This window comes from Lactuca saligna, chromosome 9 (assembly GCF_052625555.1).
Source record: "Lactuca saligna cultivar CGN05327 chromosome 9, ASM5262555v1, whole genome shotgun sequence".
Lineage (NCBI taxonomy): Eukaryota > Viridiplantae > Streptophyta > Magnoliopsida > Asterales > Asteraceae > Lactuca > Lactuca saligna.
Genome location: NC_136425.1, coordinates 148,432,882 through 148,457,138, shown reverse-complemented (window position 1 = coordinate 148,457,138; position 24,257 = coordinate 148,432,882). Strand labels below are relative to the sequence as shown.

The 24,257-nt window shown below is 33.2% G+C and overlaps 3 protein-coding genes across 3 annotated transcripts; all 3 read right to left on the bottom strand.

Annotated features, from left to right (window-relative positions):
* Positions 1-368: 368 nt before the first annotated feature.
* On the bottom strand, positions 369-9,408 carry LOC145017602 (uncharacterized). The gene is made up of 10 exons (XM_078975600.1): positions 9,248-9,408; positions 2,535-2,620; positions 2,071-2,341; positions 1,891-1,975; positions 1,679-1,812; positions 1,526-1,607; positions 1,348-1,438; positions 1,118-1,272; positions 664-1,043; positions 369-598 (listed from the first exon to the last, which is right to left on the bottom strand). The coding sequence occupies exons 3-10, from the start codon at positions 2,195-2,197 to the stop codon at positions 513-515; spliced, it is 1,140 nt and encodes a 379-aa protein (XP_078831726.1). The 5' UTR covers positions 2,198-2,341; positions 2,535-2,620; positions 9,248-9,408; the 3' UTR covers positions 369-512.
* Positions 2,838-9,352, bottom strand: LOC145017601 (uncharacterized). Its single transcript, XM_078975599.1, has 3 exons — positions 9,242-9,352; positions 5,898-7,342; positions 2,838-5,800 (listed from the first exon to the last, which is right to left on the bottom strand). Exons 2-3 carry the CDS (start codon positions 7,324-7,326, stop codon positions 2,853-2,855), a joined length of 4,377 nt encoding a protein of 1,458 aa, XP_078831725.1. The 5' UTR covers positions 7,327-7,342; positions 9,242-9,352; the 3' UTR covers positions 2,838-2,852.
* Positions 9,409-13,187: 3,779 nt separating the features above from the next.
* LOC145017481 (alpha-1,3-arabinosyltransferase XAT2-like) lies at positions 13,188-15,418 on the bottom strand. The gene is made up of 3 exons (XM_078975507.1): positions 15,262-15,418; positions 15,025-15,135; positions 13,188-14,521 (listed from the first exon to the last, which is right to left on the bottom strand). The coding sequence occupies exons 1-3, from the start codon at positions 15,416-15,418 to the stop codon at positions 13,326-13,328; spliced, it is 1,464 nt and encodes a 487-aa protein (XP_078831633.1). The 3' UTR covers positions 13,188-13,325.
* Between the last annotated feature and the right edge of the window lie 8,839 nt (positions 15,419-24,257).

The window sequence follows — 24,257 nt, the reverse complement described above, 5'->3', positions numbered from 1 at the left end:
CTAAGAGTCATAAAGTTTTATATTGTCCGGTTTTGATATATGTATATAGTTGAAGAAAAAAAAGTTTTGCATGAAAATCTTTAAACTAAGAAATAACTTTGTTTATGTAGGTGCAATTTTAAAGGATTCAAAATCGAAGTAGGTCGTAAATGTACTGGTTTTACAACGTAGAATAGACTTGTATTTTATATGAGATGAACAATAATGAAACAATATTTACCTACACTTGTTACACACACGTCTATAAACATGAACAATAAACTCTTAAATACTACAAATTTACAAATTGAAAAGTAAATGTCAATAGATATCATTCTAATTCATAGATACAACAAAAGATCACAACAATTGTCTGTTTTTTATTATTATTATTAATTTAACAGTTTTAATGAATATTTACAGATTATTTTTGTTAACATTATATGACAGTTCTTATTGAATATGGACGAAAAGCAATATTATATAGAGAGTATAGGGTAACTGTAAGTATGTTATGAAAAGATCACATAGATTCACTGCTTTTTGGGATGTGTTCCTTCGTCTGCTTCACCATGGCATTTGTATTTCTCTCGTTTTGAACGTGGTTTTTTTGGTGTTTCTGTGGAATGTAAGATGTTTGTTACGTGTCAGCTATTAAGATAAACCGCTTTAATTTGTTTTTACCTGTATGTTCCATTTGTAGGCGTTTTCCAGTTTCACATGATTTAGTAGGGGTGAGGGACTCCATAGTTGCTGTTTGTTGTTTGATTGGTGTTGAAGGTGTTGTTTGTTGTTCTATTGGTTGTAGAGTCTTTATGTCAGTGATTGTGGTGACTGTGAAACGGATATTTTTAGTGGATGAAAGTTTTGTGCATTCTACATAGACATTTTTTGTCAACCCTTTGCAACGTTCGAGTGGTTGAGGTAAAGTTTTTCTATCTTGACTGGGAAAGCGGTCTATGATTTCTTGTGCACTCGCATTTACCAAAGTTTGGGTTGCTTCATTAGACATGAAAACTGTTGTGGTATCTGTATTGTCTTCGAGTACTGCTGAGATTTTATAACTGTGGAAAAAGAGGTAATGTTGTGTGTGTTTTTAATAGATATTTAAGGTAATCATGGGAGAGCGAGAACTTACAAAAGTTTTGGTTCATTTATGGGCCCATGGGAAACACAAAACCATCCATCACCTTTTTTGTGGGTTGATTTACCACATGTGGTACATGGTACATGGTACCATTCATCTTTGAATGTGAAATCAGATAGTGTGGTCTTTAAAACATATATTTTGTCCTTGAATAGTTGTAGATGTATATTAGTGACTGTTATGTATGAAATAGTAGTAATTGTCAAAAGAAAACTACTTACCACTATTTGAGAGAAATTTGAGGTTTTTAAACGTTGTAATGTAGTATTTATCACAGTTGCTGTTGATTTTGAATGAAATTGGGTACCATATCTGTATTTATGGAAACTTTGTTAGTGAATATATAGTATATAGTTTGGTTCAGTATGGTTGAGACTTGGTAGAAGAAGTATAGGATACCTTGTAATGAGTTTGTCCGTTTCTGGTATTTTAGGATTGACGTACATGTGTGTGGCGCTGGTGCTTGTCAATGTTAATCTTCCTGTGTAGTTAAGATGGTATTTTAGGTTAGTTTGAAGTGAATAGTATAACAAAAAGGTCTTTATTACTTACCATTGTACATAGTGGACTTGACATTGGTGAAAGCTAGTACAACCGTGTTAGAGTTTGATGTAAGGGCATTTCGGTTGAATTTGCCTGGCATATCTATGCATTCCTTCCATAAGAGTATGGTAATCTCTTCCGCACTTGAATCGGTGTTGACATCAATATTAATCAAGTATATAAAGTAGGTAATACATTTTGGTTTGAATATATGTACTTACTTTTCATCAGTTAGAGTGATAACTATGAATGGTTCCTTGTTTTTTTTTGTGCGATCTTTCATGTCGATGAGTACGCCTATGAAATCTGATGTAATTGTAAGTTTAATATTAGTAACAAATTTAGAACATAAGAAATTGTTTCGTAGAAGTAATGATGCTGGGTGGATGTTATAAATGTACCTGGATGCTCCAAGTTTTTGTCTGCTATTATTTGAAAGTGTGATCTCGGACTGAAGGAGAACCATGTTAGAGGAAGGGCATTATGGTTTGGAATTTCCTCAATTGTTGATGCTTCACCAATATTCATGTGTACTGGGTAATTTAACACCTTTTGATATTTGTCTGGCTCAGTGCATGTATAGTCCTTAATACGATAACATCGAGAGACTACTAATGAAGTTTCTATGCACCCTTGATTTGTCTTTTGTGCAAGTAGTTGAATTGTATCTCCCTACTCAAATAAATGTGTTAGGGTGGTTTTATATATGAATACTTTGTATAGGAGTGTGTGTGTATGTGTGTATATATATATATATATATATATATATATTTACACACACACACACACACATATATATATATATACACACACACACACAGACACACACACACACACACACATATATATATATATATATGCTTACATGCTTGTCAATCACGATAAACCATGTCTCGTCCTTTCTAAATTGTAGTGTCCATTTTCGCAAGACACGAATTTCAAGTGAATTCCCTGGTGAACCAAATTGAAGGTTTGATATTCTATCCATGTATGAGGAGATTGCTTTGCAAATAAGAAAAAAAATATTGTTAATGTTACATGTTATCTTAAAAGAATGTACGAATATTTCCATAACAATATGATGGTTATTTGTAGCATGTATTTTAGGTATTAGATGTTTAAATAAGTATAATTGCAAAACAGGTAGAAAAGATGATATTGGGTGATAATATTATCTTAGTTATTAGATGGATTTAAAAATAAAATGTGGTGTAATAACCTCTTGCATATTAACTTTTGCTAATAAATCCTTGAAGACGACATTTCTGGTACAGTTGAATGGTAATGCCTCTTCTTGTTGTAGCAGAATCTTTATTGAATCTGGCGAGGTAGCTCTAGACAAAGCCACATATAGTTGTCCGTGTGTGAAAACAGAGTTTGTGAGGTATAAACCTACCTTTTTAAGAGATTGTCCTTGACTTTTGTTTATAGTCATTGCGTAACATACTTTAATAGGAAATTGTTTTCTGATAAATATGAAAGGTAGGTCAGAGGTATTATGTACAAATTTTATTCTTGGAATGTACACCCTTTTCCCAACAGATATTCCTGTTATTATGGAAGCTTCAATCACAGATGGTAATAGTTGTGTAACGATTAAACGTGTTCCATTACAAAGACCTTCTCTTTGATTGATATTCCTCATTAGCATAACTGGGGTATTAACTTTCAAAATTAATCTATGTGAAGGAATACCAGAAAAGTGAAGATTGTTTAAATAATCTTGAGGATATAAGGTATCTAATTCTAAGCTATCATGGGTTTGTGATTTAATAGAATCACAGCTGTTGTATACCACTTCTTGACTATTAGTTTTTGATAGAATTAAATCATTGACTTGATCAGCTGTTTCATTTTTCGGACAAATTATGGCTCTAACTGATAACTCTTCAGGCGATGGATTGGAAATTATATCTTTGCCATATACGAAATGTATTAGTGATTCTAATCCTTTGTCTCCTGATTCGATAAGGAAACAATGAGGTATTTGTATAATGTTTGTGTTTTCTAGATCATTCTTGTCCGGTGTTCTAATATTTCCATTTCCAATATCGAGAAGCCATGAAGCAAATTGTGATATTCGATTAACATCCATATTTGAATTAACTGGTTGGGCTAAACGCATATTTTGATGCAATTTGAATACCGTAAAATGTGACCATAGATAGGAATTAGGTAGAGTCAAGCTAATTATCTGTGATTTTCTACTTTTAGGTTGAACGGGAAGAGTTTGTCGAAAGTCACCTCCTAGGAGAATTGACATCCCACCAAAAAGATGGTTATCATCTTCAAGGACATCTTTTAGTGATCTATCCAGAAACTCAAAGCAACGACGATCACTCATTGGAGCTTCATCCCATATGATCATAGAAGTCCTCTTTAGGAGTTCCGCTAATTGTGTTTTTTTTTTAATGTTACAGGAAGACTTGTCTGTAAAGTCAATTGGAATAACAAATCTAGAATGAGCAGTACGACCTAAAGGCAACAAAAGGGATGCAATACCTGAGGCGGCAACAGCTAGTATTATCTTTCCCTTAGATCTAAAATATGAAAGTATAGTCGTCCATAAAAAAGTTTTTCCTGTACCACCAGATCCGTATACAAATAATAGAAGTTGGTTTTTGTTTCGTTCAGCATCCACAACTCTTTCATAAATTGTAAGTTGATCTGGATTTAATTGTGATACCATGGATGAATTTTGAGAAATCAAGAGATTTGTATCATAATTAGTCTCTTCAAGAAGAAGACGATTTTTTAGAATGGAAAGGAGGGATGGACATGGCATTGGCAATCCAAAATCAGCAAGTGATTTGGAAGGTGTTGAAGCTAGTAGTGTTTTTTGAATTTCGAGAAGTATTTGTTGTTCTAGTGTATCAACACGTAGAATTACATTGGGATCTGTAGAATTGGTTGTTAATGTATAGGCTATGTCATCGCCCATTTTAGGTTTTGCGACTTCCCATAACAAAAGAGGGTTTCCTACTTCACAATACAAAAGTAGATGACAGAAGAGAGAACGAAGTTCAGATGAGGTTGCCCAAGACGATGCTTCCTCAAATGCTGTTAGCCATTCCTTATCGTCACCAGTTAACCCTAATGCTTCACATGCATCACGAAAAGTTGAGTATATGTTTTCACGAACGGTTCTAATGTCATAGAATGATTTACATCCTTTTTGATGGAATAGTAAAATTCGTAGATAAAATAACTCCCCAGCTGTTGGATGTACATATGCAAGTCTACCAATAGTAGTATTTGTTGTGGTAGTCCTATGAATCCATCTTTTATCATTGGTGTCCCAAATATATTTAGAAGGGTAATCATTGTATGTCAAGTCAATTCCTCGAACATCATGTTGATTATTGTGCAACCATTCCGTTAAAGTCGTAACACCAAAACCGGGGGTATCAATTAAAGAGCCTAATTGACTATTTTCTTTGAAAACGGTAGTTTGCATCCCCTCCAAATGGACGGCTAAGACTTGTACAGGTGGATCTCGTTCATGAATGGGAAAATTGAGAATGCGCCATGTTGCTTCGTGTGGACATATATATCGACCATCAAGAAACGACTTGATTTCATTTACAACAACAGGTATGGTAGAGGAAGAAGCAGTTGTATTTGCCTCTAATGTTTGAAGAGTGAAACGAACACGATCAACCCCTTTTGAAATGTACTTAAATAAGTACTTAATCATCATATTCCAACCACAATATTCCACATTGATGTGAGCATCAAATCGACTACACAAACGTTTATTATACGGCACTACAAAGCCGTTATCAGTTCTAACCCCACTTTGTAAGACATGATATGATCCATCACGTCTTCTATAATGCATGTAACCATTTTCATCAAAAGTTGTTAATGGGTTGAATGGTTTAGGAAATCGTTTCATACATTTACCATCTACCATACATGGGGCACCAATATTCAGTGAACCACAAGGACCATGTATCATGCATGTAGTAACAGTCCTATATAGTGCTGGTTCAAGTATAGGATCAGGAAGCTCAGCGGTTATGTATTTATCAATATCTGCACCTTCTTGAACTCTAAAGGGTGATGTAACCCATAATAATGTATGGCAATGTGGTAAACCCCTTTTTTGGAATTCAATGGTGTATAGATCTGTGAACAAAAATATTTTCTAATTGAGTTTATATAAGACATAAAAGGAATAAAAGGAAAAATATAAGAAGAATGAAATAAGAGAATATATACTTACATGCGTTGACATCTCCAAAAGTTTTGTCCTCTTTAAGGAAGTTAATGAAAGCATGAACTTTGATTTTAAAGATGCGTGCAATGATATCTGGTCTGTTTTGAATATCTCGTTGACCAATATCATCCATGTATCTTCTATACTCAGGCCATTTAACATTGCAAGTGAAAGTGATGAAATATTGTGGCTTACCATGAACCTTACAAATGGCAAGAGCGTCCTGATAGTGTTTATACATATACCTAGGTCCCCCAACGAAAGTTGCAGGTAGAAATACACGCTTTCCAATGACACGACTGTCTGTATCACCTTTGGACAAAGCATCGTAAACACCGTTGATGTACTCTATACGTAATTGTTGCTGATGGTGTTCAATAAAGTCAAGCCTAGATTGTTCAATGCAAGTATATGCATCCACTAAATATTGGTGGAAAAGACGGCGTGAACGTAAAATAAGAGAGTAAGTGTGTCGATCATGAATTTGATAACTGTAATACATATTATTTGTTAAACTTCTGTTAGAGTTAATACGTAGATTCAAGGCAGGAGACCATCCTTCTTCGCCGTACGGGAATAGTAATGGATATTGCAAAGGCATGTAAGTTGGATGAAGCTTACTAACACGTTGAGGTGACCCAATTTTTGAATAGACAACAATGTCATACATAGCCCCAGTAACATCATCACCACAAACAATACAACCTAAACTTCCAGGGGCGGGTGGCCCATATCTTCTGTCAGGTACTACATTAAATAAACGTACACCATATGAATCTAAATTCATTGACTGAGCTATTTCTTTTGCAGTCTTAAATGTACGAACATACTCATTATGTGTATGTAACATATGACTTAAGGAATCTACAACATCTGCAGACAAAAGTACTTTGCCCTCACCATGAAAAGAATGAAGTCTATTAGCAACCTCATTTTCAGTATCACACATGTACAATTGGAGAAAACGGGGTGGATGAACGTCTTGAGGATAAAAAGATCCTATCCAATGGTAAATCTGACCACTAACCTTAAACACATATGGTGCACGACCTTTATTGATTGAGTCGTCTTCGTTTGCACCAAAAGACGTCATAGAGAACATGGAATTATATGCTCTTATGTTATTCATGAAGTGATCATCTTCGTAGAATTGCATAAGCACATTAGGTGGACGAAGAGGGTAGGGAAGAACTACATTACCCGACTTACAACATTTGGTATAGCGTGGATGATTGGCTCGAGATAGATACAATACTCTCTCCTGATACCAAAAAAAAGCCCCACAATACTCACATACGCAGGTACAATTCCCACAGTCATAATAAAAAGGCAATGCTGGTATGTCGTCTAAAAGTGAACTCCTGCGTGATCGACGTGAACGACAGGACACTATTGTATTGGAAGTAGAAGCCATATGTCGTCGTTTTGGAGGCATGTGAAGAAAGCAGTTACTGAAATGGAAATCTAAAAAAAAGTTATTGACTTTTAACATACTTTATATGTAATTGAAATGGAAATTTAGACTCTAAAAATGTATTTTTGAATATTATTTCATTAAGAACTAATTATTGGAGTATTTTTAACACAATTGAGATGAGATAAGCAAATTAACATTAGAACTTCTCAAGTATTAATCTAAAATTGTAAACAAAGTTTTTTTATATTACTATACTTATATAACCGTTTAGTTTAGTGGAAGCAGTTATCATATATTTTATAATAGTGCTAATTAAATGCATTTACCGTTTATAAACGATTGTAAAAAATCAATAGTTATAGGACCGTGGTTGACCACGGGTTCAACACTATTTTTTTTAGATACACTACTTAGATAACCATTTAGCATTACAATATATGGTCTAGTGCATTATTTCGTTATGTGAAAATGCAATATTAAATGATTGAATGAACTTGGAATGACAGGATCCACAAAATATCAATATACTTTATATCATTCCATATTACAACTACTTACTTTTTTTTATTGAGTAATGGTTATGGCTAATACGTAAGTAATGAGAAACTAACCTTTTACTGAATTTCTTTATTCATAAATTTCCATTGTGTGTGATTTATGTTTTAGCTAAATTGTTTTAAAAGGTATTGAAACTTTGTGATAAAAAAGTTATTTCGAAAATTTCCGTCTAGCAATTCTAAATACGGTTAAGGGCATTATTGTCTTTGGTGAAAATGTAATATAATTTATTTTTTCAAAATAAACTACTTGTAATGTCCATTCACAAAAGTATGTTCAATTGTCAATTTAGTCTTTCCCTTTTCCAATATTGTAATATTTCGATACTTTTCAACATTGTTCTTTTTTAATATTTTTTTTGCATTGTATAATTAAATTAATGAATGTTTCTTTTAGAATTAATATGTATTTACCGTTTTACCCTTTTTTTTTTCTTCTCGAATATGTTGTATCAAGTCATGTGAAGCAGGGCCTTAGAACCTTTTTTTTTTCTTTTGGAAACTGTTGTATCAAGTCATGAGAAGTCTAAATTGTAGTCTAATTGCATAATATAGCAATTATCAATTTATTAATGCTGAGTAGCACACCCCAACACATACATATGTAAACAATAAATACTTATTAAAAGTGTAAGAGTTGGTAACCTACATAATTTTGAAATTCTGGAAAGCTATATGTTATGGTTGTTTCATTTTTACTTACTACATATTTACCATTTTACCCTTCCTTTGTTCTTCCAATTCCTTTTATGTTCTTTCCTGGGTTTAAGAATGGTATAATAGAATTATTAATATAACTATAATTAATAATTACTTTTAATTGAACATTTAGTTTATATATTATTTTTAACAATCCAAATAAGTAAACATTAAAACAAATCAATAACTTTTATGTTTTCTTTAGATTGTTATGTGCTGTTATATATATATATATATATATATATATATATATATATATATATATATATATATATATATATATATATATATATATATATCAAGCTTAGTTTAAGTTACTAAATGATATTATGGTTAAATATGATTACATTTGTATTGTATATTTATAATTTAATGGCTGTTTCTTTTAGTATTAATATGTGTTTACCGTTTTACCCTTTCTTTTTTCTTCTATAAACTGTTGTTTTTAGTCATGTGAAACAGAGCCTTAGAACCTTTTTTAATTTATTTGAATTTTTCTAATTAAGAATGTTGTTATTATTAGTGTTGGATTTTATCAAATGGCTAAGATTGCAGTAACCCCAACAATTATTTTAGCATAATTCATGCTCTACAACAAAAGAGCATATTTGGAGGATTCATTTAAGAAAAACAGAACCAACATCAATTCAATTATACAGAAGTTAAAAATCACTTACACATACCGAGTTGTGAAGAATAACGTAGAAAAGCGTTTGGTGGCTGACGTTTGGTGGTGGTAATTGACGGCAGGTGTTGTTGTTGACAGAAACCTGATCTTGATTCTTGGACTGGATGTTGATACTCAAACCCAAAAAGTCGAAAACATCGCTCAAAAACACAAAAGTATTAGAAAGAGGAGCAATTGGACCACAATTATAAGGAAATTGAAAGAATCAACCACTCACCGAAATTGCTCACATGGTTGGTGGCGGTGATTGACGGTAGACTTGTTGGTGACAGAAGTCGATTCGAAGGCTGATTCGTTGGGAATCGTTATCCCCTCTTAACTTCCTTCGATGAAGATACAATATACAGATTCAAATCATTCGATTATAGCAATGAAATCAACCAAAACAAAGCAAAGTCTCCTGATCCTATATCCATATACAGACTTAAATCATTCGATTATAGCAATGAAATCAAACAAAAGCAAAACAATCGGAATTCAAATCAAAGTGGTTAGGCACTTCGGAAAGAGAATTTCACCGGTACGTCTTGAATTCTCAAGAACGAAATTCCCAACACTACAGGGTTGCAGGCATTTTTTGGCGGCAATAGAGCGGTAGGAGGTTGTCACTGAGGATTCGGTACTACAGGGTTGCAGGCATTTTTTGGCGGCAATAGAGCGGTAGGAGGTTGTCACTGAGGATTCGGTTTTCTTTCTTGTTGGATGAGATCGTAATCCTTTTTTTTCGGATGAGAATCGATGGGAGAAGCAAACGGTTAGAGTCTCGTATTCCTTTATTTGGATGAAACGATCAGAAGGATGAAATTGTATTTTTGTAGAAAATCATGTGGTGGAGTTGTAAAACTTGAGAATGTTACTGTTGATAGACGTCTTAGGATTTAATATTATATATAAATGTTCAGCTCATGTCTTTCGTTAGAATTTCCATACTAGTCAGGTTTTTTATGTCAGTTTTAGATAGTTCGAGTGGAGTAACGCTTTGAGAGCAGTTGGATGTGCGTTCAGAGCTTAAAATGGAGCTTGGAACTTATGAAGAATTCTGAGGAATGCTTGGAAGATGTTTTGGTTAAGAAACATTCAGTCGAATTGATCACACGAAGATAGATTCTACAATCTGAAGTTAAATGATGTTGTTGGCAGCTTTGACACCCTGTCAGTATTTTGACCATATCTCATGAGCCGTAACTCTGATTGACGAGATTCAAAATGTTCTGAAAACTAGACAAAATTTCGAACGAGTTAGGAAAAACATGTGATCGCAAATCTGGTCCATGCGATCACATGGAGCCTTTATGCATTCGAATTTATGCTCGCAACATGTCTTCGAGGTTTTTTAGTGCTAAAATTCATCTGGGAGAAGAAAATGAATAAATGCGATCGCAACCTATGTACATGCCATCACAACTTTTTCCTATGTGATTGCAACTTTGCCAAAAAGTTCCAAAATAACATCCTACTTCATTATAAAGGCTCGAGACGCGTTTTCTTCAAAACATGCGATCGCAACTTGAATACATGTGATCACATGCATGTCGTTTCTTGCTGTTGGACGTATAAATAGACACACATAACCTTCCAATAAGGAGATTTGGTGCCCTAGTCGACTCCTAAGGCTCTAGGCAACGAAAAAGACGATTTTGGAGGTATTTCTTCTCTGATTTCAACGATTTCTGAAGATCTGAAGACTGTAGATCACCTCCTTCAATTAGATTAGTAAGATTAGTTGTTTGATGTCTGTGTTCATCAAATTTTAGCTATGTTTGGCTAAACCTTAGTTTTCAGTTATGTATTAGTCTAGTACTTTTCATGTGATTGATCATTAGATTTGTTTTTTTGACTTGTGCTTCTATTTAGATTCTTCAATTTTGTTCTTAATGAATGTTGGTTTTAAATTCTTGTTAGTTTGATCACGTAATTAGGGTTTAATCATTCCAATTAACCAGTTAATAGAATCCGTAATTGTTCTAGTTAATTGGTAATAAGTAACAAGTAATAAATTAGTTCCGTGTTTGGGATTTGACTTTATTATAAATTGAAAAATCGTATATTTACGCTTCCGAGCTTGTGAGAAGTATTGGATATTACTGGAAACTTTACAAAGAACTTAATGCAATTTTTCTGATTTAATTAAGAGTTTGTTTAATTGAACAATAAAAAGTTAAGGTTAATTTAAAGAGCTTGTTTTGATTAACTAGTTTAGGTAAAAGAGATTATACTAGGGATTGTTAGTTTTTCTTACTACCAGCTTAAATAGAACACATCTCGAATAATTAGATCTGGGTTAGTTGCATGATTAGGAAAATCGTAGAAGAGTTGAAACCGTTTTTATTATTGATTTTCGTTTTATTTTAATATCATTGCATTTTTTAGTTTTTTTAGTTTAATTTAAAAAATCCCCCTTTTATATTTTTGTTTCTTGACTAGATTGTGCCTGATGCAAAAAGACATTGACTTTTAGACTGTGTCCCTGAGGATTCGACCCTGCTTCCCTGTGCTACCAGCAGTGATAAAATTTATTTGTTTAATACGCATGCGACAACGTGTTAATAGTGACACATGTTTTCTACATATGACCTTCTTTTAGGTTATCATCAAATGAGAGTGAGTAAAAGGGTGTTTAGTGGGCAATCTTCAAGGTGGGTTTTGATCATCAAGGGTATGTTGTGATGCCGTTTAGGGCTCACCAATGCACCGCCAATATTTATGAGATTTATGGGTTTAGAGTGTTTACCTCATGTTCGATCGGATTGTTATAGTGTTCATCGTCAACAACTGAGGTTATTTGAGGGTCTTTAGCTTGAAGTATTGAAGGGTCGGGTAAAGTGGAAACTTTTTGTCAAGATCTAAACATGTGACTTTGGTTGCGATAAACTTAGTTTCAGGACACCTTGTCAACCAGGATGGTAATTTGGTCGATCCATCCAACACTTAGTCGACATTGCAATAAAAGGTTCTTAAAACTACTAGGAGTTTTAGTAAATTCAACGATGTATTGCCGATAATCTATTCGGGTTTCTAAGTTTGTGCGCCCTTGATTTGTTTGGTTGTGGAATATGTTGTTTCTAGCAGGTTAGTGTTCGACAGTCGTTTTGAAGTTCTTAAGTTTGGGATTAAGTAAAACTCCAGTTTTATAGTACTAGAGAAATTGAAGATGTTAGTGTTGGTGTGTGCATTGAAATAATCGAATAGACTTTGTTCAAGGATTATGAGGAAAATTTATTTTCTTGTTCTTGTCTTATAAAGACTTAGGGATTTGAGGCATGGTCTAAACACTTGATGAAGTTTATCTAAGTTTCCTAGGTTCGAGTTGCATTCTGGCTAGAGTGGTCTTTTGTTTGGTAGTTGTGCAATTATGTGTTGATGTAAGATTATGGTTGCCCTATAGCATTTGTTTGGTTGATGTAAGACTATGGTTGCCCTATAGCATTTGTTTGGTTGATGTAAGACTATGGTTGCCCCATAGTATTCGTTTGGTTGATCTAAGACTATTGTTGCCCCATAACATTCCTTTGGTTGATGTAAGACTATGGTTGCTTCATAGCATTGGTTTGCTTGATGTAATACTATGATCAACAACAATTTGGAGTATTTCTCAGTTTCAACCCCTAGAATACGATCATCTATTTCTTTTTAGTATCTCAAATCCAGAGTAACACCCACCCCATGCACAATCTTATTCAGGTTATGATCGCGGTCCTTCCTTTTGAGTTTAGTTACATCAAAAAATAAAGACATATTCAGATATAATGAAAAAAGTAAACACATATTTATTCTTCTAAAGAGGGTCTCATCCGAAAGAGAAATCAAATATAATTCTATATTTTGTTTCTATTCATTTTTTTCCTTACCAGATCAAGACAAATGTTAAAATTAAAAAAGATGATTAAGAAAGAACTAATGAATTCTACGTTTATTATTTTATATGAATAAAAAGATTAAATGTAAAATGTAAAAGAATATTTAATTTATTCCTTGAAAACTATATATAAATTTTAAGTATGAAATATTTAACTATAAGATACTGACTATGATCAAAAACAATTCCATGCATTTCCTAAAAGAATTTAAAATAATCAAGCGTTGGAGACATCAATTCGACGTCCAACAATTCTCAACGCTTCAACAAGTGTCTCTCTAAACCTATCAAGATCTATTCTCAAATCTTGTTTATCTAAATACATTTCTCGTGCAGCTTCATATCCTCCTTTTGCCGCTACAGACGCAGTATCTCTAAGCACCGGATGATCCAGACCGTACACGTCAGCCAACGAGCTCTCCTCCGGTTCAATCCTGTACTCCAAATACTTCAATCCCATCTCTGGACCCGGTTCACTGTAAAAAGAATCGACGTCCCACTGGAACCCCAGTGGTCTCACCTGTACCATAACACCCCCATCTGGCAGAAAGATCTCATTAGCTAACCCAGCTCCATGCGCCCCCACCATAACAGAACAAGAGTTTATCACCCGCGAAAACTTCTCCACGTTCGACATTTCTTTTGCTGAACTAGCGATGATCACTCGAAACCCTAGTTCTTCCATCATCTTCACCATTTCTGCTTGATTTAGGAATTTTCTTGTTGTTTGGCGAGAAATTAGAAGTAGAACAGGAGGATTCTGTGTCTCGAAAACGCTTCGTGTTTTTAATCTGAATGTTTGTCTGATGAATTCTCTGAAATCTGGCATTGAATAGTAGCCTTGTGGATTGTCTGATGTGTTTACGCCAAGGAATTTGTGAAATTTTAAACCGGTTACAGCTCCAGGAAAGCAATGCACGCTTGAATCCACCGCTGGATCTATGATTTCATGATCCGATAGGCGCGAAAACACACGTCTGTATTTTTGAATGAATGAAGGTTTGTAATCGACAACGATGAAGTGCACTTTAGATCTGAAAAGTCGAGAAGTGATGAATAAAGGTATAATGTTCTCGTTGAATTCGTGGAATATGTTTCCGGTGTATCCACCAGATGAGAAGATCACAGCTGGATGTTGGTGGTTATGATCACAAGTGGGTGGTTCTGGCTCGGAGCTCGTGATCGTTACCGGAGTTATGTCGTTGATAACGTACGGATTTCCTTGCATTGCATATGGCCGGACAACGGTGGTGGTGTTTTCACCGGCCGGTGTGAATCTCAGATCCGACGGCTGAAGGTGGACTCGCATTGTGCTCATGTCAATTTTTACAGGTTTGTCTGCAACACATACTAGTGACCATGAACCCTTATCACACGCAAATCCTGTTGAATCAAACTTGGTTCGATCTTCACCTGTTTTCAAATATAAAATTCAGTAAAATTTCCCAAGTAAATATGACTCATTAATCATTATGTCTCCAATCATCATTCATAGAATATTTTATTTGTTTGACATTAATACCTCGTCTTCACAAGAACGTGGCTCGTAGCAGATGGTGTCCATTGTGTAATAAGATTAAAATAACAAGAAAAGTCGACATCTGTAAGCTGATGCGCATAAAGCCAGACACAAATTCTAATACAAGCTTTTTTTTTTATAATGAGCATGTCACTGACATGATACATTGATGACCTAATCGATTGAATTTTATGTAAGTAACAATCCATTGATGTTGTGAAAAGAGAGACAAATTATATGTCATTTATTAAAGATTATGCACTAAAAAAAAACATAAACATAACATGCAAAGGAAAAGATAAATGCAGGTGTGTGTGTGTGTGAGAGAGAGAGAGAGAGAGAGAGAGAGAGAGAGAGAGAGAGAGAGAGAGAGAGAGAGAGAGAGAGAGAGAGAGACCTTCAAGTAGTCTTGATAAAAGATATTGCAGAGATTGGTGTTGATCATCGTTGCTAACGACATTGATCAAATGATCAGCCTTCGATTCTGATAAGATTTGTCTCCCTGTAACTACAATTCACATTGATAGATATGATTCAACTTTAATTACTGTAAATCATTAACATCGAAATTAATTATCCACAAAATAGTAGGAAGAATTGAAAACGATGAATATATTAGTGAAAGAAAACGTACATTTTATTTGTTTAGATGGTGTAACCTTATAGGCCAAAAATTGGACATACATAAAATGAAGAAGAATAAACCCACAGAGTGCCTGAGTTGCAAACAAAATCAACCTCTCTCCTCTTCCCTTCTCCATTTTTCCAAGACTTCTCTCTTTCTCAACCATTTTTTGCTTTGTGTTATGCTTACACGACTCCCTTCATATAGACAATATTGCATATGCCACAGTTGACCTCACATATATGAAGACTTTTTTTTTTTTTTTTTTTTCTTTCATTATTTATTCTTTTGCCCTCACATGGGATTACAACTCAACTAATTGGTTTTGTCCTAGAAATAACTTAGATATGATATATGGTTAAGACTTAGCTAGTGTAGATTTTTTAGCAACTACAACAAAGTTAGAAATGATGGTTAAATTTCAGAGGAGAAAATTAGAAATGGGGTAATCTTTTGACTTTTAAGGTATTTCAGTGATAGTTTTTGGATTTTTTGTTTACAAAATTATCATCTCAAGTGGTTTCAAAAACAATTCATATGTTATTTCTTTCGTAAAATAATATGTATCTTTTTCAATATATAAAGCTTAAAAAATTGCAAATGTATTTCTTATTTTAAAAATATGTATCCTTATTTAAAAAAATATTTATATCTTTAGAAACTATTAATAATTTTATAAAATAATAATAGTTCGCAAAACCCATTATGTAAAAGGAGAAATAAACCCTTATTAAACATTAAAATATTATATTTATCAGTCTTAATTTTTAAATATTATATTATAACCTTTCATAAAATTTCAAAATGATTATATTTTTATCCAAAATTTGTTTTATATTTTTTTAAATATATTTGTAATAAATTCTAATAATTATTTAATCAATTGACTATTATATCCTCTTATAACCTAAGTTTAAAATATCAATGCTAACCACCATTAATTCCCTCAACTAGAGAAAAAAACTAAAATTTATCCATAATTTAGGGTTTTTTAATCGCAAGTTGTGGTTATATGGAAAAACAAATACACAATGGACATTAATGTTAGATTAGGGTTCTTGCAATTGCCTCCAAACTCTAAAAAATCACAGTTGTCAATAAATAAGATCAAAGAAAATTCCGCGTTTCATGAATTTTGATTAAGACCAATATAATTAGATTGGTATAGAAAGCTTTACTTTCTTTATCCTTTATTCTTTAATTTATTTATAATATATTTTCTTTTTCTTCTTTTCTTCTTTTTATTTTTTATTTTTAAAGTCAAATGCTCCCTTCTCTATCTCTAATCATTTCATCGACTAAAGTTCAGAATTTGTAAATGGGTTTTCAATTGTTTGAAGCTTTTATGATCTGGTTGTATTTATAATAAGGGTACTAATGGACTAATAAAAATATGCATCTAAAAATAAATATAGAATATTAAAACTAAATGTTTTTTGTGAAAGTTTATAAAGATTAAATATGATATTTACAAAATTATAAATTGGATAAATATAATATTTTATATATAATAATTGTATATAATAAGAGCATATACATAATTCTTTCTAAATTTGTTTGTTTATAAAATTAATTATCATTTGTTATAAAACCCTTCTATTTTGGTGATTTTAGTGATACGTCAAATTAGAAGTATATAATTTTTTAAAACTTTAATCTGAATTAATTTGCTTAGGATATCATAAATGTTATGTGTAATTGAAAATTTTATTCCATTCCAAATTATCAAATTAACGTCAGTCGACCATAGACATTTTGTGGCCACCAGTTTACTTACCTACCATCTATGAGTTTTCCACTCACCGTTTAATTTGAAAAATCTAAATTCAACCATTATTTGATGTATGCATGTATATAGTCAACTTTTGTAACGTGAAGCAACCTGATTACATGCCTCCTCTAATGGAAAAAAAAAAAAAAAAAAGATTTAATTTGATGTTCAACCCAACATTGATACAAGTTTGATCACCAAGTATTTGACTAATTCCTAGATCTTTAATAATGTATACCAGTTGTCTTTCTGTAAGAACACAAGTATGAAAACCCAAAATTAAGTATTCAAGATTTTAAGAGACTTTATAATGGGAAAGTGGATTCATATGATATAAACGTCTTCATAGTGTCATGTTCTAGTTAAACGCCGTGTATTAACAGTTGTACATATAATATCCATAGTATATATATATATTGAAATACTTAACCTTTTTTAACGCACCGATAGAATTATTTTCTTTAAATGTTTTCGTGTGAACAGCTTAATTCCGTTAGTATTTTTATATCGTAATCTCAGGTACGTACATTAGTACATTACTAAGTCAGACATTGTCCATTTAACCGACCACATGTACTTCATGCTTACACCGAACCCAAATTCAGGGAATACTAATTAAATAGTAATCATCAACTCAACATTCAAATTTATAGGATTAAAGAATGGAGTTGCATGTGGTAGTCCCATGAATCTATGAACAGCATGAGACCGATGAAGAGGTCCATACCATATTAATATAGTAATGTAAAAAAACGAATTATCACCATTTATTATTGTCGTCATCTCATATACGGACAAATATGGTTTTGAGTAAGTTAAATTTGCCTTTTTTTTTTTTTTTTTTTTGTTAAGTATTTATTTTGACATCTATATTGGTAAGGGTGGTTTGATAAGTCGCGCTGAGTGTTGAACCTAATGGTTCAAACCTTTTAATGGTAAAGAGAATGTAAATTGTTTAACAATTAAGAGACAGTTCTAGGTCAATTTAGTCATTAATCAAATATGACCTATGAATAATTATATTCATATGTTACCACAGCCATTTAATTACTTCAACTTATACCTTTTAATTTTCACTTTTAGCATAAAATGGAAGTTGAGACAAGTTTGTCTTCAACATAATAATGTAAGACAAATATATTTTTGATCGGTGGCGGGCCTGGGGTGTACGGACAACACAGTCGTACGGGACTTCTGATTTTAATGGGCCTCCGAATTTTGGAACAAATCTATAATTATTTTTGTAAAAGACATTTTTATGTGTTATCATCAATGAAAATTAGTCGTGTCACTTACTTATATACACAAGATAACATTCATTTGCAATATTAAAGTCATTTAATTATGAAAAAAAATAAAAAAATCTAAATCTAATAATAAAATCTAAAATTTATCACTAATTTAAGAAAAAATGTCTATATCTAAAGAAACATACAAATATTTTTAATGTAAACTCTAGAAAACAATTTCATATTTTACAAAAAAACACTTTTCCCAAAAAATCTAATAAAAAATCAAAATCTAATCATAAATTCTAAAAGATATTTTTCCGAAACAAAGTTTCACTTTAAGATCTTTAGCAACTATAATGTGGGAAATTAGGATTGAAAGTTTAAAAGCAATAGAGACTCAAACTCCTAAAATAATAGAAGTTTTGTATAAACTTGTTGATAAACAGACATACAAAAATAAAAAATGAAGCTATTTGTCTAAGATAATATAAACTTGATAGATTTGAATTTATAACTATTATTTTTATATGATATCATATATTGCATAAAGTAAATAACCTGAGACAACAACTTCAATCTATGATTATGCATAGAACTATAATTTCTTTTTTAGGAATGGATTCAGTATTTGTTGAGAAAAATAATTAAAAAAGAATTTAAAAGAAAGATGAGAGTAAAGTTGGGTCATCAGAACCAGTACATAAACTTTCATCTTAATAGTCATTCATGATTGGGTATTTTGTGTACACAGTTAATCAAATGGAAAGAAAGTTTGAACAATACAAACAATTTGAAAACATTTTGGGTTTCTTATTCACAACATAAAAGACATCACTCAATACTAGCGAATTAAAGACAAGTTGAAAAAATCTTTAAAAAATGTTGTAAAATGGTCATATCTCAAACATCAATGCTCATGATTTATCCAACGAACTTGAGTTGTTACAAAAAGATTTACCAATTGAAAATAGTACATTTAATACAATACTAAATTTCTTAAAATGATAAACTTTTTTAGTTTCTTGTCTAACATACACAATATTGTTGACTATTTACATTGCCATTGTATCAAGACAAAAAAGCTTTTCAAAAGTAAATTTTTTAAATTCTTATTTTTGATTGACTATGTCTCAAGAGAGATTAAACACTTTAACTTTAAATTTAGTTAATAACATATTTTTTGAGAATATTTATTGGGAAAATGTAATAAATAATTTCTTCAAAAAAATGCTATAAAATCAATGTTTATAAAAAACTTCATTTTATTTTTTATTTTTTAAAGTTGCTTGTAACAATTAAAACTTATTACTAATAAGTGAAGAAATGATGTTGTCATAGTGAATTTATAAGATGTTTGTTAACAAATTTAAATTTTAAATTTAACGGTAGTAAAATTACTAAATAATATCTTACAAAAACAATTATAGGTCCTCACTTTCATTTTCACAAAAGGCCTTTAAATGTTAGTGTTAGGACCTGTTTTTGATAGGGAAAATGACTTTAAAAGGCAACGAAGTTTCAAAAATGTACAAAAAAAAATCATTGTTTTTTTTTTACACAAAATACCATTTTACCGGCTATTGTAGGTTACTCGGTTTCCAAATGTTCAAAAAATACCATTATTGTTTCTTTAGTTAAAAAATACCATTAATGTTATTATTTATACACAGAATACCAACGAAATACACATGTGTTCAACTAAAACATTATGGTAATCAGGTAGTTCAGGTAAATGGGAAAATAACTTAAAGTGTAACGAAGTTTCCAAAATGTTTAAAAACTACCACGCTATTTGTTAATTGTGTTGTTTTCGGATTATGTAGAACACAATCACCAAAGATCACGAACCTTATATCAGTTCACAACAATTATGCAAATCTCTTTCATTCTTTCATTCGATTGTTCTTATGGTAACAAGAGAAGTAAGTGGGTTATAAAATTAGTTAAACATTCTTTCTTCTTGATCACATTATATGTCTCAAACCTAAAACATATATACGTTATATAGATGCACATCTTATACATCAATGTTAGCCGTTCATTAGTGTTGCGACACAAATGAGAAATGAGTGTGATGTTATGTCATGAGAATTCTTAAATATGGGTTTAGATACAAACTGATCGAGTGATACAATGAAAGATAATAAACAACTAGTGTGAACTAGTACGACGGTGACTAATCTCCGATTAACTGTGTTCTATATAATCCGAAAACAACGAAGTTAACAAAATGTGCTTTGAAAAAATAACAATGGTTTTTTTTTGAACATTTTGGAAATTTCAATGATATTTTTTATACTAAAAAATAATTGTATTTTTTGAACATTTTTAAAACTTTGTTATCTTTTTATGACATTTTTCCATTACCTGCGATAACAGGTTACCCATAAGGTTTTATTTAAACATATGTGTACTTCATTGGTATTTTGTGTATAAAAAATACACTTTAATGGTATTTTGAGTACTAAAAATAAAACAATGGTATTTTTTGTACATTTTTAAAACTTCATTATCTTTTTAAATCATTTTCCCTTTTTGATATATAAGAATGAATATATCGTAATTGTTTACTGTAGGCCTTCTTAGTCCATACGATAAAAAATTTACAAACATACAAGAATACAAGATCAATTCTTTTATTATGAGAAGAATCGGATCCAAGTACTAACAAATAGAAAACTCTCTACAATCACACTCAACATATAATCCTCGCTACATCTCTCAACTAATCTACACTCAATCCCAAACTAAAATAAGAAGATCGCTATATCAAACAAATATGTATCTAGGAAGAAAGTGATGATGAAGTTCTTGAGATAACAAAAATGAGAGAGAATGAATGTACGGTTTGTAAGAGATATGGATGACTAAACCTAAAACCCCTATCACTATCCGTATATAGTAGCAGAAGTTACCCAAATAGTCCTCTAAGTATCAGCAAAAGACTCCATTACCCTCCAAGAAAGCTGAAATATTCATAAACAACAACTACCTTCTAAACTTTAATTTCTACGCACAAATTTACCAAATTATCCCTATAATATGACAAACTTTAAAGATAGTTTGGAGTTAGGAAACTGTATATTTTTAACACCTTCCCTCAACATATACTTGGAAAGCGTTAAATTAAATTCAGTTTATCACAAAGAAAGTTGTGTTGATTAGTTCCAAGTGACTTAGTGTAACGCCAGAAAATTCGGACTAGACATTTAAGATACATTAAATAATTTTAGCAAAAGATGTAGTACTCGTAATGTTATATCTTGGATACAAGGAGCACTTAAACCTGACGTCGTATCATGAAGTTGTGTTTTTTCGAAGTTTCGCGATCAATCCGACACATTTTTGCGTGTCATAAAAAGTAAACTAGAGATAGGTTTCTTATTAGCCTAACTAATCTAAACGAAAGTCACAGTAATCCTAAAAGCGAGAGTGTGCTTATAAGGAAGGCCTAAATCTGACTTCGTATGAGGAAGTTGTGATTTCTCGAAGCTTCAGCGCAACAGTGTGGACACAAAAATTGAAATTAAAATCAGCTAATTGTTAGGCAAAACAATCTAAACGAGATTTGAAGATTTTGTAAATACAATCTCAACGACATAAATACAGTTGAGAACGGAATTTATATAAATGAGTTATGGTTTTTATTCGAGGTTTAGCAGTCTAATCCATTTAAAAATATAAACTGAAAAATAAAGTGAGTTAGCTAACGGAGTCTAAATGAAAGTTGTAGTACTCGTCGATAGCTACCCGTGAATATAAAGAACGTCAAACAAAGAGTCCGTATGAGAAAGATATGATTTAAAAAAAATAATAATAAAAAGAATTCGAGCGCATGCAGGCAGGGCGCGATGCACAATGTTTCTAGAAGATGGGATGCATCCCATCAATTTTTCGACATATGTCATAAGACAAAAAAAGTGATGTAGTTGGAGGGTGTGGCATCCCTGGTAAAAACCGCATATAAATAAAGCCTTCAGCTCCTCGTTTCATCCTCACAACTTTCCATTCATTCTCTAGAAATTCACTCTTCTTTAGTCCGAAAATTCCCTGAGCTTTAGAAGTTTTAGCGGGGACCTGGGTCATCGAAGAGTCCAACAAATAAAAGTGTCCGTGATTGGAGTTTTGCCTCCGAAATTTTTGAACTTTCTATCAAGAAACTCTGTAAGTTCAGCTGCATTTATTTTATATCATGTGTGTTGACGTATCCCGTTGGGAATCGGTCATAGATAATGGAATCACTAGGTCAATAGACAGATTAGCCAATGAGCAACACATAACTAACGATGGGCCTTCACCCTCGCCTTTGAGACCATGTATCTATTCCTTGGTTCCCAAGCTCCACGACTAACATTGAAGACAAAACAGTACCAAGAGTTCCCTAGAGCGACAGGTGTAGTGCTTTGGACGCCGCTTCTGGCAGAGTCTGTACCAATAGCAAATCGGTGAGTTAACGTAAGTTAAGCTGCATTTATTTTATATCATGTGTGTTGACGTATCCTATCGGGAATCGGTCATAGATAATGGAATCACTAGGTCAATAGACAGATCAGCCAAGGAGCAACGCATAACTAACGATGGGCCTTCACCCTCGCCTTTGAGACCCTGTATCTATTCCTTGGATCCCAAGTGCCACGGCTAACATTGAAGACAAAACAGTACCAAGAGTTCCCCAAAGTGACAGGTGTAGTGTTTTGGACGTCGCTTCTGGTAGAGTCTGCACCAATTGTGAACAACTACTCATGGAAAACGATCCTCCAATCAAAAGCCATCAGCCCCTGCCAAACCTGAAAAGTTAGAAGATACTACCGGGGATCTGTTCCCCTATCCACAGGTATAAAAGGCACCCTTCTCCCCCCAAGAAAAGGGGTCGAGATCAAAAACCCTTCTATTCTCTCTTTACGGTTTCAACTCTCTCAGGCCCTCACTGACTTAATCGTCGGAACCTCGTTCCGGGACCACCCCTCGGACGAAGACTGGCGGTTTTAACTTCCTTGTTGTGATCCAGAAGACCTTCATTCCTGCCCTCGGACAGACGGAGTTAAGCCAGTGACATATCACAATAGTTGGTGCCATCCGGGATTGCACTCAATCCTGTAAAACCCACTCAGCAACACTAGGCACCGAAAATGATGGACAAAGGACAGCAACGACAAGAAGGTGACACCACTAGCCTAGTTCGACCAATGCAGTCCCTAGACGGGAGCAGTCCGTCGACATTGGAAGGATAGTCGCTAGTACAACACGGAAAACACCTCCAATCGGCTCCGCGATGGAGTTCATGGCTAGTTTATGGTGACCGACACCCGCCGCAACGCCATATCTGGCCATGACAACCACCACGATGCCCCAAAGGGAACCCAAAACACAATCACAACCATCAACTCACCAGTAGCCACCCACGGGGAAGGCAGGGACTAGCACCTGGTGCCCAAGCACCATCACATCCGCTATATAACCAATTCCTGCAGGTCATCCGTCTTCCCCGATGGCCGCCATGTCCCGCGTCCCGCTACGCGCAAAACAACCATCGTTCAACCCATACTCCTACTAATACCAAGACATGTACCCCCCAACACAACCGTAAAACAACAAAAGTCAAGACATACCAGTACAGAGAACACACCCACACACCATAGGACCAACGGAGTCGAGCTCACAGTCAAATCAGTTGGTGCATTCATACCCCACACAGGCAGTGTATGTGCCAAAAACGTCGGGGTATAACCAAGGATACCATTATGACAACCCCTATCATATGCATCACACAATAGCCAGTAGAGCACCTGTATATCCATACATGTATGACTCGGTGCCAAGCATTAGCTCGACATTTTTCCAGGAGCTCCTGCAATACAAAATACCACATTCCGACATGATCCAAAATATCCCAAAATATAACAGCGAAACAGATCCCGACGAACACATAGACACTTATGAATGGACGATGACGTTGCTCCAGATGGACACGAGGTTCACCTGCACCTACTTCCCAGTCACAC

Excerpts from the sequence above, each read along its gene's own strand:
- LOC145017481 (XM_078975507.1), bottom strand. The coding sequence starts at position 15,418 with ATGGTTGAGAAAGAGAGAAGTCTTGGAAAAATGGAGAAGGGAAGAGGA. Across the intron at positions 15,136-15,261 it reads ACCATCTAAACAAATAAAAT|TTACAGGGAGACAAATCTTA; the intron begins GTACGTTTTCTT and ends TGTGAATTGTAG. Across the intron at positions 14,522-15,024 it reads TTTATCAAGACTACTTGAAG|GTGAAGATCGAACCAAGTTT; the intron begins GTCTCTCTCTCT and ends ATTTGAAAACAG.
- LOC145017601 (XM_078975599.1), bottom strand. The coding sequence starts at position 7,326 with ATGCCTCCAAAACGACGACATATGGCTTCTACTTCCAATACAATAGTG. Across the intron at positions 5,801-5,897 it reads TTTTGGAGATGTCAACGCAT|ATCTATACACCATTGAATTC; the intron begins GTAAGTATATAT and ends TTTTGTTCACAG.
- LOC145017602 (XM_078975600.1), bottom strand. The coding sequence starts at position 2,197 with ATGAATATTGGTGAAGCATCAACAATTGAGGAAATTCCAAACCATAAT. Across the intron at positions 1,976-2,070 it reads CAAAAACTTGGAGCATCCAG|ATTTCATAGGCGTACTCATC; the intron begins GTACATTTATAA and ends CAATTACATCAG. Across the intron at positions 1,439-1,525 it reads ACGGACAAACTCATTACAAG|ATATGGTACCCAATTTCATT; the intron begins GTATCCTATACT and ends CCATAAATACAG.